General features: G+C 43.3%; 1 protein-coding gene across 3 annotated transcripts in view; it reads right to left on the bottom strand.

The window, feature by feature from the left end:
- fmn1 (formin 1) overlaps nucleotides 1-18,524 on the bottom strand; it is a 377,136-nt gene that overhangs the window by 296,321 nt on the left and 62,291 nt on the right. For all 3 annotated transcript variants that reach the window (XM_041214614.1, XM_041214615.1, XM_041214617.1), the window contains one exon: nucleotides 8,865-8,979. In XM_041214614.1, coding sequence (XP_041070548.1) covers nucleotides 8,865-8,979 — 115 coding nt within the window. The remainder of the gene's footprint in view (nucleotides 1-8,864; nucleotides 8,980-18,524) is intronic.

Raw genomic sequence — 18,524 nt, forward strand, 5'->3', positions numbered from 1 at the left:
CTGGGCAGTAATGCAAAACAGGAAATAGGATCCATCCATGTTACACTTTGACCAATTTTTTTCCTTCGATTTCAGATTATTCCGATGTTTTGAAGCATAAAATAAACAACTGAATTATCAGGAATAGACAATTTACAATATCAGGAGAGGTCAGGAGAGAAGCTGCACTTTCCCCTTAGGTGGATTTCCATTGATTGTACTTGTTTCCTCGTGTAACAACTTATGTAAAGCTTTCTGCTCATTGTTAGTCCTTTCTGATGAGCCCTATGTCCTCTGACCTGTAAGACAGCTACCAATTTTCTAGCGAATTTTTATTTGCTTCTGACTGAGCTTTCTAGGCTGGAAAGTTACACACCAGAAAATTGAATGCTATTGCCCTCTGCTGGTATAATGCAGAATATATTTTCTAAGGGAGCTTTCATACTTCAAATCCTCACTCACTCACTCATTCTTTAGTTGTTGCAAATTCTGCACGTCTGAACATTATCACAAGCAAAATTTTCTTTTATTTTACACGTGCAGAAATTATTCTGCTGCGCATCAAAAATATGAATCAATCTTACTAAACATGACATTACTGTTAATTTCACAATTTTATCCCTTGTGAATTGTGGGCTTTCACATTTATATTCTTTCTGGCCAGAAAGGTAAAGTGAAATGAGTGTCCATATCACTTTGTGCTCTGCGCCAAGACAGATCACCTCTCAGCTGTGTCTGAGCTAATCATATCTCTGGTCCGCAACCCAATATCACTTTGGGATATTTTTTTTTGTATAACAGGGAAGATTGTTTAAATGATCACAGAACAAAACAAATCTGTATTTGTTCAACTATCTTATGGCCACATTTCCCACAAATAAATTATTTTTCCACTGGTAGACAGTGACTTTTCCAGTAATGCAGGCTTTGTGCCTTCAACTGCATATGTAGCATGTTTGCCTATTAACTAGTCCAGCAAGATACAAATCTTGTGCCATAAAGGAAGCTGTGGGTATTAAAGCAGATTTATATTGTGGGTAGCTTAACATGTTACTTTGCTCTTTCGCTTCTGGGCTAAGCCTAGGTATAAATCTCACGTTCAAAACTACATTCTCAGTAGCTGGAAGAAATGGGCAGACCACAGTGAATTTTGCGGTCAGCTAAATTTTTCAAAGCCCCGGTGGGTGTTTGGGGTGGGGGTTGGGGAGGTGGTGTGGAGGTGCGGAAGGGGGCGTGGGGTGTGGTGCGCAGGGCAGACCAGTGGAGATTTCAACTTACCTGACAGGTTGACGGAAACCTACGGGTAGACAGTTAAAATCTCCCAGGTTACTTAGCTGCACCTAATTTGCACAGCTAATCGTTCCAGGATTTAACCAGTTCTGTTGAGCAGGTGCTGAGGACATCTGCTCAAGGCAGCAGGATCCTTTCCTTTCAGCATGTGCATGTCAATTCTAACTTTCCGCCTGAGCAGGAAGGCACAGTGGCTTTCCTGACAGGCAAAGACAGGAGGCAATAAGATCTGGGGGCCAGAGGTTTGCCAACCCCAGGTAAGTTTTTTTCATAGAACCAAGAGCCACCCCCACCCCAAAGTTACAACGAAGGTCAGTCCCGTGGCCACCAGTAAAATTAATTTTAGCAATCTTAATTTACAGATTTTCAGCACCCAGAGTAAATGGGAAAGAGTGTGGAAGTGCCTCCCTGAAATAGTCTCCCATCCCACACGCACCGTGTTCATTTGACTTCATGCTTTAGTTACACTACAGTTTGTGCTAATGTAAAGCCAACATTATTTTGTATTAAGACAACATGTGTCTAGCAGAGCTGGCCTGTTCAGGGTCACTGTTTCACTCTTCCAATAAAATAACAGTTTGTTTTCTTACACCTGTGGCTTAGAGTCCTACTAAAGAATCAAGAGAATGACAAATTGAAATCAATTGACTATTGAGCAGAGATGGGCAGGCGTTTTGGGGAGCCAGTGGCAATAACAGTAATGTCACTGGACTAGTAATCCAGAGACCCAGACTAATGCCCTGGGGACAAAGGTTCAAATCTCAGCATGGCAGTTGGTGGAATTTAAATTCAATTAACAATCTGCAATTGAAAAGCTAGTCCCAATAATGGTGATCATGAAACCATTATCAATTGTTGTAAAAACCCATCTGGTTCACTAATGTCCTTTAGGGAAGGAAATCTACCACCCTTACCCGATCTGGCCTACATGTGACTCCAGACCCACAGCTATGTGATTGACTCTTAACTGCCCTCTGAAATAGTATGGCATGCCAGTTGGTTCAAGGGCAACTAGGGATGGGCAATGAATGCTGCCCATGCCATGAGAGAATAAATTATTTTGAAAATTGTCACAATGGGGTGGGGTGGTCACAATACAAGGACAATCTCAGCTAGAATTCAGTGTCATATTATATACACCAGCTGACCTTCATTGGCGTTGCATACTGAGCCCCAGACAGACTAGGATAACAGGAGAGATGTTATCACCATCATGAGACGGAGTAACAGTTAAAAGCAAATGTGACAATTACAGGGCGAGCACAAAATTTAATATATTACAGATTAAAGATCCATTTTAAAATGCATCACCAACCATTTCCTTCATGGCAAAGCAATTTTACAAATGTACAATGTCAGAATAAAGCCTTGCTCACTGGAAGCCTGTAGGGAGACATGTCATGCTTTCATGAAATGAAAATCGTGATGAATATCAACATAATTTCTACAATTATGATCCCCGTGGAAAGGAAGCACACTTTGTAAAAATCAGCCCTTCAATCTTACCCTTTGCATGTTCTTATCTCTCTGGAGTCAGATAAACTTTCCCATGAGATCCCTTCCTGTTTTGTCTGCAAGTATTATTAGATGGGTTGCGTCTAATCAATCCCTGGCATGGCAAGTGATCACTCCGCTGTTGCCTTCTCTGGCGTCCAGGTTTATTGGGTGTCAATTGCTGTATGTGAACATTGTTAAAACATACCATCCCCTCTGTGCCTGATGTAATCAATTTTAATTAAAATGCAATGAACTATTTCAGAGGGGCAGTGATTGAATACTCACGACATTCGGGATGGTGGGGAGGGTGGCATGGAGGGAGGATGGCATAGTGGTGATGTTACTGGGCTAGTAATCCAGATGCCCAGGCTAATACTCAGGATACACAGGTTCAAATCCTGACATGGCAGCCAGTGGAATAACAATTAGTCATGGTGACCGTGAAACTATCAATTGCAAAAAACCATCTGGTTCACTGATGTCCTTCAGGGAAGTAAACGTGTCATCCTTACATGGTCTGGCCTACATGTGACTCCACATCCACAGTAATATGGTTGACCCTTAATGACCTCTGAAATGACCTAGTGAGCCGCTCAGTTGTAGCAGTTAGGGATGCCTACACCACATGAAAGAATAAACTTGATATAAAAAGTGCCAAATTCCATACATTCTGCTCTAAATATGAAATTTAAAGATTCAAGCCATTTCATATGACTTACAGTTATGCCATAACATGCATTTAAAGAAGCAGAAAACACACAGCAGGATTCAATGAGGATATATATATTTTTAATGCTCAAAAGATTACTATTAAACAGCAGAAAATGACTTTCTATCTCCATTTAAAATTTTAATTGTTATTTGCTGACCATTTGCAAGAAACTGGCATCATAAAGCTCAGTTAACTTGGGGATAGGGTAATTATTATGAATGAGGTAAAGGGATCACTAAATGGTTGTAGAAGATTGAGGAGGTTTGGGTGTATTGTACCTGTGTTGAAAATTCCGCTATCTTTAAAGGTCCACATTTGATTATCATTCCCACTGTGTAAATGTCTGGTTGCAAATACAAAGGACATTCGGGTCATTTTGTGTAGTCGTGCATGCTGAATAGGATAAAACATCTGGCTGGTGGAATGTCCTGGCAGAATAAGGCTGTGATAAGGAGCAACCAGGAACCTTGTGAAATCCTGCAGTCACCACTGACTTTGGATCGCATCACCTTTTGTAATTCTGTGTAAATTTATTTTCATAAATATTTCCCCTTCGCTTCTCTCGTTCAAATAACTGAAAAAGCTATTCGATGGTCTGCAGTAAAAATTGTTTTATCTAAGTTACCACATGGTCATGATCGTCCTCATAACATTGGCTTTCAGGCAGGTTTCCGACCACTCATTCAATACCAGTTTCCTGGGTCAAGTTTCACCCAGGATCATGGAGAGCTCCAGACAGGATGCCTGTCACCAAAAAGGAGCATAAGAAAGAGGAGCAGATGATTCAGCTCCTCGAGCTTATTCTGCCATTCAGTAAGATCATGAGCGACCTACCTCAGTTAGACCCTCCCACACTCTCCCATAATATCTAAAAATCTGCAAATCTTTGATTTGGATATGCTCAGCGACTCAATGTATACAGTTCCCCCAGCTAGAAAATTCCAAAGATCCACAACCTTGTAAGGAACATATCTTTTTATTTCTGTTGGATTGTGAATTAAAATTACAATAGCTACAGGCTTAAAGACATGTCTATTAGAACAGGATGAGAGATAAATACAATGCAGAACAAAAAGACAGGATGGTGCCGGAAAGGGGTCCTAGACCAAGGGGGCTGCCTGACAACAGCATTTAATTGGCTCCTAACCAGGTGACCAGGTTTTGTGTGAGAGCGGTGCAGCAGGATAGCTCCTAGCCTGAAAAGGAACAAAACCTAAAACCTCTTTCTACTGTGTGTGGAAGATTCCAGTAATTCCACAATGATAGCTAGCTGGCTTTTCTTCTCATATCTCCATAACCTGCTCTCTCTCTGAAAATCCCTGTCAAGGGGCAAAGGGGAAAATCACCATGGTGACATTGAAAGGCAAGTGCTCAACTAGTGAACTAAAGACTGAAAGTGCTGGAAGACCACCTCGTGTCATCAACAAGAACTGAAAGGGGTTTGGAAGACATCGATCAAAATCAACCCATCGAACCCTGTGCTCCGGAATTGGTGCTATTGAACTGTTTTATCCCACCCTTAAAATCCATGTTTTTGTGTGTCTTATGTGTCTTGTATGTGTGTGTGTATATAGGGATTTAAGAAAGGGGTAGAGTTTAAATTATAGAGTTAGAAATTAGCAGTTCATATTTCTTTCTTTTGCCACTGGTTAACGATAGTTTGTTCAATAGCAGTTATTTACTATGAAGTTTACAAACCTGGTGCTCATACTCTGTTAACCTAAATTAAATAGTGAGGTAGAATTGGGGCAACCTGGTGGTTTGACCAAACTTTTTCACATTTGTCGTGCCTTGGGAAGCAGTGGGACTCGATATCACAGCGCGCTATCCCCAGTGAGTCGTGACAACACTCTGAGGGAAGAGATCCCTCATCAACTCGGTCTAAAATGGTTGGCTACTTATTCTGAAACTGTTCCCCCTAGTTCTAGACTCCCCGCCCAGGGGAAATATCATTTCAGCATCTGCCCTGTCAAGCCCCTTAGGAATATTTTGTTGGATCGCTTTTCATTCTTCCAAACTCTATGAAATGCAGGCCTAGGCTACTCAATCTCTCCTCGGAGGACAATCCCCTCATTCCAGGAATCAGTCCAGTGAACCTTTGTTGCACTCCCTCTAAGACAAGTATATCCTTCCTTAGGTAAGGAGACCAAAGCTGTGCACAGTGCTCCAGGTGTGGTCTCACCAAGGCCCAATATAATTACAGTAAGACTTCTGTACTCTTATTCATTCTGTTTTTCTGTTCCTCCCACCAAAGTGCTTAATTTCATATTTCTCCACATTATACTTCAACTGCCACATTCCTCTCCACTCCTTAAAACTGGTCTAAATCCTTTTAGTAGCTTCTTTCCGTCCTCCATGCAGCTTACTTTCCACACAAATTTGCATCATCAGAAAACTTGGATGCATTACACTGAGTCCCTCCCCTAAGTAATTAATATAAATTGTAAATATCTGAGGCCCAAACACTGATCCTTGGGGCACCCTCCAAGTTAGGACCTGCCAACTTGAAATAATCAACTTATTCCTACTCTCTTTCTTCTGCCTGTTAACCCATCCTCCATCCACCCAAATCACAGGAGCCCTAATTTTGTGTAGAAACCTCTCCCTGCAGCATCTTACGGAATGCCGTTAGAAAATCCAAATGCACTAATTCCACTAGTGTCCCCCTGATCCATCATACTGGTTACATCCTCAAAAAGCTAACTGATTTGTCAAACACAGGCCAGGATTTTCCAACTCCGCCCACCGCCTGATCTTCCGGTCCCGCTGAAAGTCAATGGACGTTTGGCTGGGCTGTCACATCACCCGGGGTGAGTCCCACCACAGCAGGGCTAGAAAATCCCAGTCATGATCTCCCTTTCTAAATTCATGTTGACCCTACTAAGTGATATCAGGATTCTCTGAGTGCCCCATGACCATGTCCGTAATTATAGGTTCCAGCATTTTCCCTTCCACTGATGTTGGTTAACTGGCCTGCAGTTCTTGGTCTCTCTCTCTCTCTCTCTCTCTCTCTCCCTCTCTCTCGCTTTGTTTTGAATTAATCTGTGTTATGTTTGCTACTTTCCAATCCCTGCAGATTGTTCCAGAATCTAAGGAAAAACATTGTCTTTCTATAAAACACTCAGGTGCTGAGGTGCTGTGACAGTTCCTGCACCACTTTTCTTCAGAGTTCAGTCTCCAGCCTTAGGCTGCGTTTACACTATAGGAGTATTGTAAAGCAAAGCCATATTCAGCTGTAGCATAAATGCTGAGATGTGGGAATGGTTTCTCTATATTAAGCCGGAGACTAAGGGCTTGATTATTTTTAGCCTCTGGCTGGGCCAGGGTCAGAGGTGAGCAGGCACTGAAACAGCCCCAGTTGGTGGCATGTCAGTTCCCCGGCTTCACCCCAGCCCAGGCTGCTTTTGTGCAGGCTGAGAGTGGTGGAGGTGGGGAGGGCAGGGGGGGTGGTGGAGATTGGACGGCAGACCTGCCCCCCCATGCTCCCAGAGGCAGGCTTTTTTGTGGGGGGGGGGTATTGTCATGGTAAGTGTTCATTCTGCTGTGATGGGATGGTGGCTCATTGATAAGATTCTACAGGGTTGTATGTTTAAAAGTGAACTCCTTATTAGTAGTCTTTAACTATTTACAGTTCCCAGGTTACTAAATGTGCTAAAGGACTATTTAGGTTTTTTTTTTAAATACATTCATTCACGAGATGTGGGCGTCACTGGCTGGGCCAGCATTTATTACCCATCCTTAATTACTCTTGAGAAGGCGGTGGTGAGCTGCCTTCTTGAACCACTGCAGCCCCTGTGGTGTAGGTACACCCGCAGTGCTGTTTGGGAGGGAGTTCCACGATTTTGACCTAGTGGCAGTGAAGGATCTCAGTATCCAAATCCGATTAGAAAATAGTTCTTTATATTTTTTCAAAAGACATTTTCAGTAATTTAAAATCAGGTTATTCACAGGTGCTGGATTGACACCGATTTAAAATGCTTATTTTTTTGTGATAACTCATTTTCAAACTGTACCACACTACCACTGTTAAATATATCAAGGAACATCTTTTAAAGCAAAATTCATTGCTAAAATTATGCTGCCCATTTGTATTTTTTTCATGGGATGTGGGCATCACAGGCTAGGCCAGCATTTATTGCCCATTCCTAATTGCCCTTATTCAGAGAGCATTTAAGAGTCAACCACATTGCTGTGGGTCTGAAGTCAGACCAAGTAAAGATGGCAGGTTTCCTTCCCTAAAGGGAAGGATCAGCAATGGTTTCGTGGTCATCATCAAACTTATAATTCAAATTTCACCATCTGCCGTGGTGGGATTTGAACCTAGGACCCCAGACCATTACCCCAAGTCTCTGGAATACTAGCCCAGTGACAATGCCACTATGCCACCACCTCCCCTACTGGCTCAGGGCAGAGTTTGCATTCAGCAATATACAAATCAGTTTGAGTGGAAATTCAAGGAAAAAATATTTCAGATGGCACAACTTTTAGGGTACAATTTGCCTTGGGATCACCAAACCATACCCCAATCTTCTAATTATATAACATGTCATTTCTTGATTTTATTAATTTTATGCTTAAACAATAATCTTGGGTATTAGACATTCCAGCTACTGAGGAAAATTGGAAGTTGAGAAGAAATTCACAAAGTTTTTTGAGCAATTTATTGAATCTAGTGAGCAGATAGTTTTTCTTATGGTATCACCAACAAGAGTAATGGATACTGCACTCATGTAACATATTTAATAACAATTGATAGATTTTGCCAACGTGATCAATGCTTCGTTTTCAACCTGAAAATTATGCTGCGCAAAATCAATCATTCAGAAGGAATTTCTCTATCTACTCAGAGGTGTGTTAACCTGCTGTTTGTTCTGAAAGCAGAGGCAGCAAACAGGACATCTGTATGACATTGCTGAATGCAATTCCACATTGTCATGTTTTCCAACATTTAATACATTGAAATATTAAACCAAAGTAACTCAATTAAGTATTTAATTACCCGAGTGGCTAATGATTAAAAACAGGAAAAAAGAGTCACCTTTACCGCCGGGTTAACTTTTCACATGATATAGTTTAGAAACTATACTCTGGATGATTTTACAAGATGAGCTCCATATTTCTGTTCACAAAAGTTCAGTTCACCTTCTATTTACTATACCTTTTCAGATCCAACCTTTGGCTGCTAATAGCACTAAGGCTAGGTTTGTTAGTGCAACACAAAAAGGTGCACTTAAGTTCTACAGGCATGTCACATTTTACAGATATGTCACCATGATTCAAAATCATACAAATCATTCCAAGAATGTAAAACAAAGACTTCACTGAATTTTACATTTCTTTTCTTATAGGGCACAAAGAGCTAATCAGTGGCTATTTTGGTTCTTACCTGCTTCTGTATACTTCAAGCCCACTTTTTCTTCCTCGTCTTTTGACCTGGGAGGTGGCCATATGGCTTGGAGTCGTCCTGGAGTTCTGTCTTCAGATTCTGATGGAGATAAATCCTGTGATTAAAGAAATGGAACGTTAATAAAACTAACATCTGAGAATGCATGTAGACCTTTGCCTTGTTAATAATGGACTCAATATAGAAGCTTTTGTTGTATGTCAATGGGTTAAATCCAGAAGGCTCTCATTGTTGGATTTCTATCTCCCATTTTCACCCTTTCTAATTTTATTGTGTATACAAGTTTCCTTAATGCACCAGGTTTTTGATTATAAGACACACATAGAGGCAGTTATGTAAACTACTACAATTCATCACACTTCTTTTGTCTCTCTGGGTTGCTTGCACCCAGAGAAAAATGTCAAAGCAGGTTACTGCCAGTTACTGTTACTCTAATTATATCTGCATCACATTTTGGGTGTTTTCATACTAGATACAGTTTTTCTTTGATTCTAGCAATATTGATCACTCTTGTAAGTAAACTTTTACCTGCCCAATAACAAGGTAAATATAACAAGACCCAGGGTTCAAAAGTGAAGCCTCGTCACTATACCACATGATTGCCTTGTGCTCAGTAAGTGAAAGAATAATACTTCAACAGGCAATACTCCAGCCTATAAATTACTGTATAGTTCTACTCAACCTTAAAATAGATAAACAGTGTGGAACACAAGAAGTAAAAACAGACTTCGCTCCTTGGAATCAAAACAAAAAAAATAAAAACAATCCCCGTGTTAACTCTTGACACTGAATCAAGACTTTAAGCACATTTTCATTACTCCTCAGGTTGCTTTTCATTAACAGAGCTCGTGGGGTAGCACTGATCTGTAATAGCTTTCAAGTGGTCAGCAGACTACAGCTGGCCACAAGTAATACAGCGATTATAAAAGCTTGGCTAAAGAGCTGTTCATTATAGGATGTTTGAGTTAAATGAATTGGCTCAATGCATTGATCTTCACCAACACCATCTGAATGATGTTGGGATGGTCTCCATCGGCTTTTCGGAGTTACACATGTACGTTTTCTGCAATTTGAAAAATCAGTTCACAGTACCTCCCTTCTTTAACCCGGTTTGTGGTATGAGCAGAAAGAATCCAATAAACAATCCATCAGTGGCAAAAACATCTCCCACAGCCTGTAAAGTTGCCATAGACCCTAACATTTAAAGGTATTGCATTTATAAGCAATAACCCAACGATTGTCTTTCATTTAGTGCACAAGTCCTGTTTATAATAATATCACATTCAAAGCCCAAAGGCTGATTTTCAGTGTTACTTACATCGAAAAGTTCATATGGGCTGAGCAATCAGGTTAAAAATGTGCAAACGTATAAAAATCGTGTAATAACAAGAATTATCATCATGAGTTCCCTGCCCAAAGGCAGATCCAGAAGGAAAAATCAGGAAAACTTGGGGAGTGACGGGTACGGTGCCAGTACCATTTCCAAGTTTTACTGTTTTTTCCTTATTTGGGGTCAGACGATGAGCCTACCTCAGCCGGAACAGGAAATCGGGCATGTTATCTAGGCTGACACTTCAGTGCAGTACCGAGGGAGGGCTGCTTTTTTTTCCAAAATGCTGTCCTCTAGCTGAGGCCTTAACCTGAGGCCTGGCCTGGCCAGGTGAATGGAGCAGAGCTCACAGCACTTCCTGAGGAGCGGGGGAGTTTACCCTGTATCCTGATCAACATTCATCCCCCAATCAACACCAGCAAAAAGACTCTGGTGAAGGATCATACAGACTCGAAACATTAATTTGGTTTCTCTGGCATGTTGCCAGACCTGCTGGAGTCTTACTAGCATTTTCCGTTTTCATTTCAGCAAAAGCAGCGTGGTGCACCAAACAATTTGATCTCATTTCTGTTCCTGGGATCCTGCTCTGCAAAAAGCTTCTTCTTGCATTTGCCTGTAGCAAAATTAGCCCCTATTCTTTCAGTTTTTAAGAATGCTAAAACAGATAAACAATGTGGGCACCCCAATAACCCCTTTTGTATAAGCAACCCTGTCTATGGAATTTAAATTATTCCCACAGCAGGTTGGCAAACCTGAGTGCCAATGGCAAGCGGAGCTTCAGGAATTTATAGGCTTTTCATTCAGAGGAGAAGTAATAAATACAGAGGTTAGTACATTTGGAGTAATGAAAAATGTGCTGGGAGTAGGAAAGGTCAAAATTAAGTATATGCGATTCATGAGCAACATTACTCATTACGTTCGATCTAAGCGAAATGGACCTTTGAAAGTTGCAGCAGCTGTTTTTAGCCCATCATTCTTTGGTGTCACTGATGCAGCACAAAGAGATCCAGAGTGAGCTCTTGCAGAGATGAATGAGCAGGATGTCTACGGGCGTGAACTTAAGCTTACTGAGCAATCGTAGTTATTTCTTCAATGCTTTACATGGAAACACTGAATAAATTATTAAGTGGGTGGGGAGGCTGATTAACCTGATTTCACAGTAAAGGTAACTACCCCACCCGAAATTGCAATTTAAGCTGACATTCAGTTATATGACTTGAAGTAGCAGCCGAAATATGGTCACACCCAATAATTTCATGTTGAAGTTCCCTGCCTTGAAAACGAGAATGCATTGGTACATCTATGGGTTTATAAAGGTTGAAATTGTATAACTCTGGCCCCTGGTGCAATCTGGGCACAGGGGATAATCCCTGCAAAGGAAGAGGCAGCCCCAAAGCTTAACTGGTCTTCGAATCTCATTTTAGTTAGACCGGCATTGACATTCCAATTTCAGGAAGTGTTCTTTCAGCAGGAGTAAGGCTCTGTGGAACATTAATAAAGAACGTCGGTGAAATGAACCCCATGAGTTTAGCAGTAGAACCAACATCTATGCAGACTGCCTGAATCGCTGGTAAATTGGTATGCTTTGTGCCAGTTTTATTACTCAAAAAGTACTGTAGTTGCAAACGATAATAATTCCCATCTCATTATTGAGGTCTGGGCTTGGCTGTATGTGTCCCCAAGGGAAATTATACGGCAGGCACTCCCTGTTTGGATGTAGTTAGGACAGGCCTACCAGAGGGAGCCCTGGGACATAATGGAGTCTAGTTATTGCAGAAAAGAGTGTCATGCTGCTGAAGTTTTTCATCTTACACTCCTCAGCACAGATACAAGAATGCCAAATTCCAAACCATCACAACAATTTACACTGCAGGCGAAAAGGGTGCTTGATTGCTGACAAGGTGACTTTGATTGGTTGAGGCACTGCCATGGAGAAAGCAACAGGGAACTATTTCCCGCGGCAATCCCTTGGCCAGGGTCGACTTACTAACCAATCAGCAGCCTGTTTCTTGTGGACTATAAATTGTTGTGATTGTTTGAAATTTTGCATTCTTGCGATGGTCCTGATGAGTACAAGATGGAAAGCTTTGGCAAAGTTCTCTCATTTCAGCAATACTCACATTCTACACTAGCAAGGGACTGGCAGAACCTGTTTAGTTAGAAGGTGAACTTGGACAGGTGCCCTTTCGTTCTTTTGTTCCGACATTGGTTCTTATTGATGCTGGCAGACATGGAGTCAAACTAGGCAGGGCCAGATTATGGAAAATTGAAGGAAGACAGGAATTCTGGGATTAAAGTAAGCCTGCACGGCCTTGGCTGGCAAGAAGCCCATTTAAGTACAGCATTAAGAAAAAAGCTGTGAGCAAAGACAGTCAACTACAGGGGACCCAACTTTTATAAAGGGTAAATGCAACAACATTTGAAAACTGAATATATGTCATGCAATTAGGCATCACAGAAGAAACGGAGAAACCCTCCGTTTTGCACCCTGTGGAAACTTGGTTCATTCCCCATGGCAATGCCTTGACCAATCAGAGTCAACCTGCCTGCTTTGAATTTGAACAAAAGCTTGGCAGTTAACTGTTCCCTGCTGCATTCTACGTGGCAATGCATCTACCAATCAGAACCCACTTATCAACCAACCAGCACTCTCTTCTCATGCAGTATAAATTGCTAAACAAAAACAGAAACAGAAATACCTGGAAAAACTCAGCAGGTCTGGCAGCATCGGTGGAGAAGAGCACAGTTGATGTCTCGAGTCCTCATGACCCTTCAACAGAACTAAATAAAAATAGGAAAGGGGTGAAATATAAGCTGGTTTTGGGGGAGGCGGCGGGGTTGTTGGGACAAGCAACCAGTGATAGGTGGAGATAACCAAAAGATGTCACAGACAAAAGGACAAAGAGGTGTTGAAGGTGGTGATATTATCTAAAGGAATGTGCTAATTAAGAGTAGAAAGCAGGACAGACAAGGTACAGATAGCTCTAGTGGGGGTGGGGTGAAGGAATACTAAAAGGTAGAGATAAACAATGGATGGAAATACATTTAAAAATAATGGAAATAGGTGGGAAAAGAAAAATCTATATAAAGTATTGGAAAAAACAAAAAGGAGGGGGAAGAAATGGAAAGGGGGTGGGGATGGAGGAGAGAGTTCAAGATCTAAAATTGTTGAACTCAATATTCAGTCCGGAAGGCTGTAAAGTGCCTATTTGGAAGGTGAGGTGCTGTTCCTCCAGTTTGCATTGAGCTTCACTGGAACATTGTAGCAGACCAAGGACAGACATGTGGGCATGAGAGCAGGGTGGAGTGTTGAAATAGCAAGCGACAGGGAGGTCTGGGTTATGCTTGCGGACAGACCGAAGGTGTTCTGCAAGCGGTCACCCAGTCTGCGTTTGGTCTCTCCAATGTAGAGGAAACCACATTGGGAGCAACAAACACAGTAGACTAAGTTGGGGGAAATGCAAGTGAAATGCTGCTTCACTGCCTCACGCCTTCTCCTCCCTCCCAGAAACATGACAGGGTCCCCCTTGTCCTCACTTATCACCCCTCCAGCCTCCGCATTCAAAGGATCATCCTCCGCCATTTCCGCCAACTCCAGCATGATGCCACCACCAAACACATCTTCCCTTCACCCCCCCCCCCCCACCCCCCCCCATCTACCCCCCAGTGGCATTCCGTAGAGATCGTTCCCTCCGTGACATCCTGGTCCACTCCTCCATCACCCCCTACTCCTCAACCCCCTCCCACGGCACCTTCCCATGCAACCGCAGAAGATGCAACATCTGCCCCTTCACTTCCTCTCTCCTCACCGTCCAAGGGCCCAAACACTCCTTTCAAGTGAAGCAGCATTTCACTTGCACTTCCCTCAACTTATTCTACTGCATTCGTTGCTCCCAATGCGGTTTCCTCTACATTGGAGAGACCAAACGCAGACTGGGTGACCGCTTTGCAGAACACCTTCGGTCTGTCCACAAGCATGACCCAGACCCCTCTGTCGCTTGCCATTTCAACACACCACCCTGCTCTCATGCCCACATGTCCGTCCTTGGCCTGCTGCATTGTTCCAGTGAAGCTCAACCCAAACTGGAGGAACAGCACCTCATCTTCCGACTAGGCACTTTACAGCCTTCTGGACTGAATATTGAGTTCAATAACTTTAGATCATGAACTCTCTCCTCCATCCCCACCCCCTTTCTGATCCCCCTTTTTCCAATAATCCATATATATTTTTCTTTTCCCACCTATTTCCATTATTTTTAAATGTATTTCCATCCATTGTTTTATCTCTACCTTTTAGCCTATTTCAATCCCTTCCCTTCACCCCACCCCACCCCCACTAGGACTATCTGTACCTTGCTTGTCCTGCTTTCTACCCTTAATTAGCACATTCCTTAGATAATATCAACACCGCTTTGTCTTTTTGTCTACGACATCTTTTGGATATCTCCACCTATCACTGGCCCTCTATCCAGCCCTATCTGTCCCACCCCCACCCCCTTAAACCAGCTTATATTTCACCTCTTTTCTACTTTTACTTAGTTCTGATGAAGAGTCATTCGGACTCAAAACGTTAACTGTGTTCCTCTCCACAGATGCTGTCAGACCTGCTGAGTTTTTCCAGGTATTTTTTGCCTTTTTGCCTTTACCTTTGGTTAGAGCATGTTGCTTGTGACTTTATGAATATTGCATTGTTCCAGTGAAGCTCAACCCAAACTGGAGGAACAGCACCTCACCTTCCGAATAGGCACTTTACAGCCTTCCGGACTGAATACTGAGTTCGACAATTTTAGATCTTGAACTCTCTCCTCCTTCCCCATCCCCTTTCCATTTTTCCCCCTCCTTTTTGTTTTTTCCAATAATTTATATAGATTTTTCTTTTCCCACCTATTTCCATTATTTTTAAATGTATTTCTACCCATTGTTTATCTCCACCTTTTAGCCCTTTTAGTATTCCTTCACCCCACCCCCATTAGTCTTTTCTGTACCTTGTCTGTCCTGCTTTCTACTCTTAATTAGCACATTCCTTTAAATAATATCACCACCTCTTTGTCCTTTTGTCTGTGACATCTTTTGGTTATGTCCACCTATTACTGGCTGTTTGTCCCAACAACCCGCACCCCCCCTCCTTAAACCAGCTTATATTTCACCTCTTTCCTATTTTTATTTAGTTTTGTTGAAGGGTCATGAGGACTCGAAACGTCAACTGTGCATTTCTCCACCGATGCTGCCAGACCTGCTGAGTTTTTCCAGGTATTTCTGTTTCTGTTTTTGTTTTGGATTTCCAGCATCTACAGTTTTTTTGCTTTTATCTCAGTATAAATTGCTGTTCCCTTTACTGTTGGTATTGTTATGAATCTGTCCTGTTGACTGCAAGCTTTGACAGCATGTCTCTTTTTTATGCAATACTCAAGTTCTATACTACCAAGTGATTATTTAGATAAAGAGTACAAGTGCTCAATCAATCCTAAAATGTGACAGCTAAACTGACAGTAACTCCACTGAAATTTTAAAAATGAATTTGTTAGGTACTAGGCTACCACCTATTAAGGTATAGAATACATGAGAAATATAACAACTCCTAGACAAGTACCAGCCCCCCACTACCACAATCCCCTTTTCGGTATCATGATGGATAACCACTACAGAAGTAAAGATACTGTCGGGCAAGAGTCTAACAAGAGCTCCAGAACAGATCAAAATCTTGCTCTACAAAGCCCTCACCCCACCCCTCCCAACTAACGGAATGGTCATGCTAAAGAATCTTGTCCACAACATATTAGGATATTCTCTCTGAATCCTTAAAAACAAAGTCGAAATCACCCCAATAAACTTCTCCAAAGACATTATCCAATGAAAATCTAAAGGAAAATAAGTGGCAAGTGCACTTATCCATGCTCAAAATTATTTCTCCAAAAGCCACCCCAGCAAATGCTCTCCCATATATTTTTGTATTCCAACTACCTATCCCCAGCTTACAGCTCTTTCCCACTCCATCTCCTCCACTTCAGACGCAAAATAATCTCCACCAATCTCCCAGTGCCCAGAGCACTTTAATCCCCCGATACACTCTTGTCAACAGCTCCTGTTACATCTCCATTGAGCCTTCTTTCCAAGATTAGACTTTGCCCTACAGATGGAAAGCCCTAATTTCACAGGAGCTTAGCACAGGGTACAGTTGAAGCAGCAGGAGCAGAGGGATAAATGGATACAACACATTAGTTTTACAGCCAAATTTCTTAGGGTAGTCAGCCAATTAGCTGTTGGAACATAAACTTGTGCTTCAACAGCTAATTTTCCACTGCTGGCTACACCATTGCTTCAAATTGAAACGATGGAAAATATCCATCACAAACCATGGTCATCATGTCCCATTGCTGCAAATAGTTAATAGTCACTAATAATGAACTGCAGAACTCTTAGTTCCGCTAACTTAAAAAAGTCAGGTGAATCAATATTCAGATGACTGTGACTGCAAAAACCCGGTTCTATTATTTTCAACAGAAATAGGCAGTTGAAAAGATTTTTGGATGTTAATTTTCCTTTGTAGGTCTTGAACATTTGCTACCTAAATGGCGTCCTGGGCAGAATTGTACAGTCCCCCTGCTGGCAGATTTGAAGTCAGGGGCCCCAGGAAATTCCCCGCCCGCCCCTGACCTACCACAATTTTACTGGCAGCTGACAAGGCCGAGGACAGCCTGTCCACCCTCACCCCAAATGCGGCCCTTGTGGACAATTGTGGAACCTGCCCCAGCCGCGATTCCGAGACCAGTGGGAGGGTTTCAGGCCTGGGAGGGATGCTCGGCAGATGAGCCTGCTCGAGCCTTGGGTGGGAGAGGCAGCACACTTCCGTTACGGGCCCCCTATCAAGATAAGGTGCCCCTCCCTCCATCTGGGTCCTGTCCCCGGGTGCTTCCTCCCTGGCTGCCTATAAATCACAACCCCCGCCAACATCTCCCCAACTCCCTCAGGGCTCCCCTCCCTACCGTGAGACCCTGGACTGGGCTCCAGCACTTGGACTCTGGGAACTGCTTGTAGTTCCAGCGATGGCCACCACACCTGGCGGTGCTGCTGGGAGTACAGAGCTACTGGCCTCCGACCACTGGCTGTGGGGCAGGCTGATTTTCAGGAATGCGTTCCCCACTGACTCCTCCGGTGGCAGGGCTAGAAACCCGCCATAGGATAAATTCTGCCCCGTGTTTCCGGAACACAATTAAGGCCCGACCAGCGTGATGCACGGCCTGTAGCGCTCAGTGCTACCTGTGTGGGCGGGTGGGGGAGGAGGGGGAGTCAGGGCCTGCATGCGCTCTTTCGCACATGCGCACAAATGAGCGCAGCAAACTCCCTGAGTCAACTCCGTGCCCCAGGGAGATCAGGTTCACATTGAAAGCTTAAAATAAAGGAAGTTAAAAATCATTTACACGTGTCCCCTCATGTGACAATATAACACGAGCTGGGACATGTTTATAAAATGAGCCAAATTGATTTATTAATTTAATAAACCCTTCATGAAACCTCACCCCGCCCGTGGATGAGGTTTCATGAAAAACGCGAAGGCCGCCTGGGCTCTTTGCCTGCCCCACCCCCCACCCGCCCCCCAACTAACCTTAAGGTTGGACGTTGAGAATTAGTTTAATTGCTTTTTTAATGGCCTTAACAGGCCCTTGACAGTTCGGCGGGCGCACAGCTGCCTCTGGCATGCGCCCGCCGAGCGAGAGACTTGAATGATGCGCGGTGACATTGGGACGCACGCCCAACGTCACCATGCATTATTTTACGCGTTAGCATGCGGGGCCGACAGCCCCCGCACCCGCCCCCCCCCCACCCCACCCCTCTCCCCACCCCACCCACCCCTCACCCCAGCTCCCCACCACCCCACCCCACCCACCCCCCAACCCTACACACCCCCCCCACCCCACCCCTCTCCCCACCCCATCCACACCTCACCCCATCCACCCACCCCTCACCCCCCAACCCCACACACCCCCACCCCCACCACTAGCCCCCCCCCCCCCCAAATGTCAAAGAGAAAATTTTGTCCAGGTGGTGTTATGTCCCTGAACAAAGGGGCAGGTGTAGCCTGTATATTCACAGATCTGTATCAGAAGCTGTAACGGGAGCTTTGAAATTTATTTCTTTTTACAAAATTGTTTCTAGGATATACCAATTAACTAACAAACGGTTCATCTTGATTTGCAAACTTTTAAAGAACATTCACAAGAGTGGGTGTCACTCTCGCCCGAGTTTAAAATCCCACTCTAGATATTTGAGCACAAAAATCTAACCTTGGCCAACACTCCGCTGAGGGAATTCTG

Source organism: Carcharodon carcharias, chromosome 20, assembly GCF_017639515.1.
Source record: "Carcharodon carcharias isolate sCarCar2 chromosome 20, sCarCar2.pri, whole genome shotgun sequence".
NCBI classification, from domain to species: Eukaryota; Metazoa; Chordata; class Chondrichthyes; order Lamniformes; family Lamnidae; genus Carcharodon; species Carcharodon carcharias.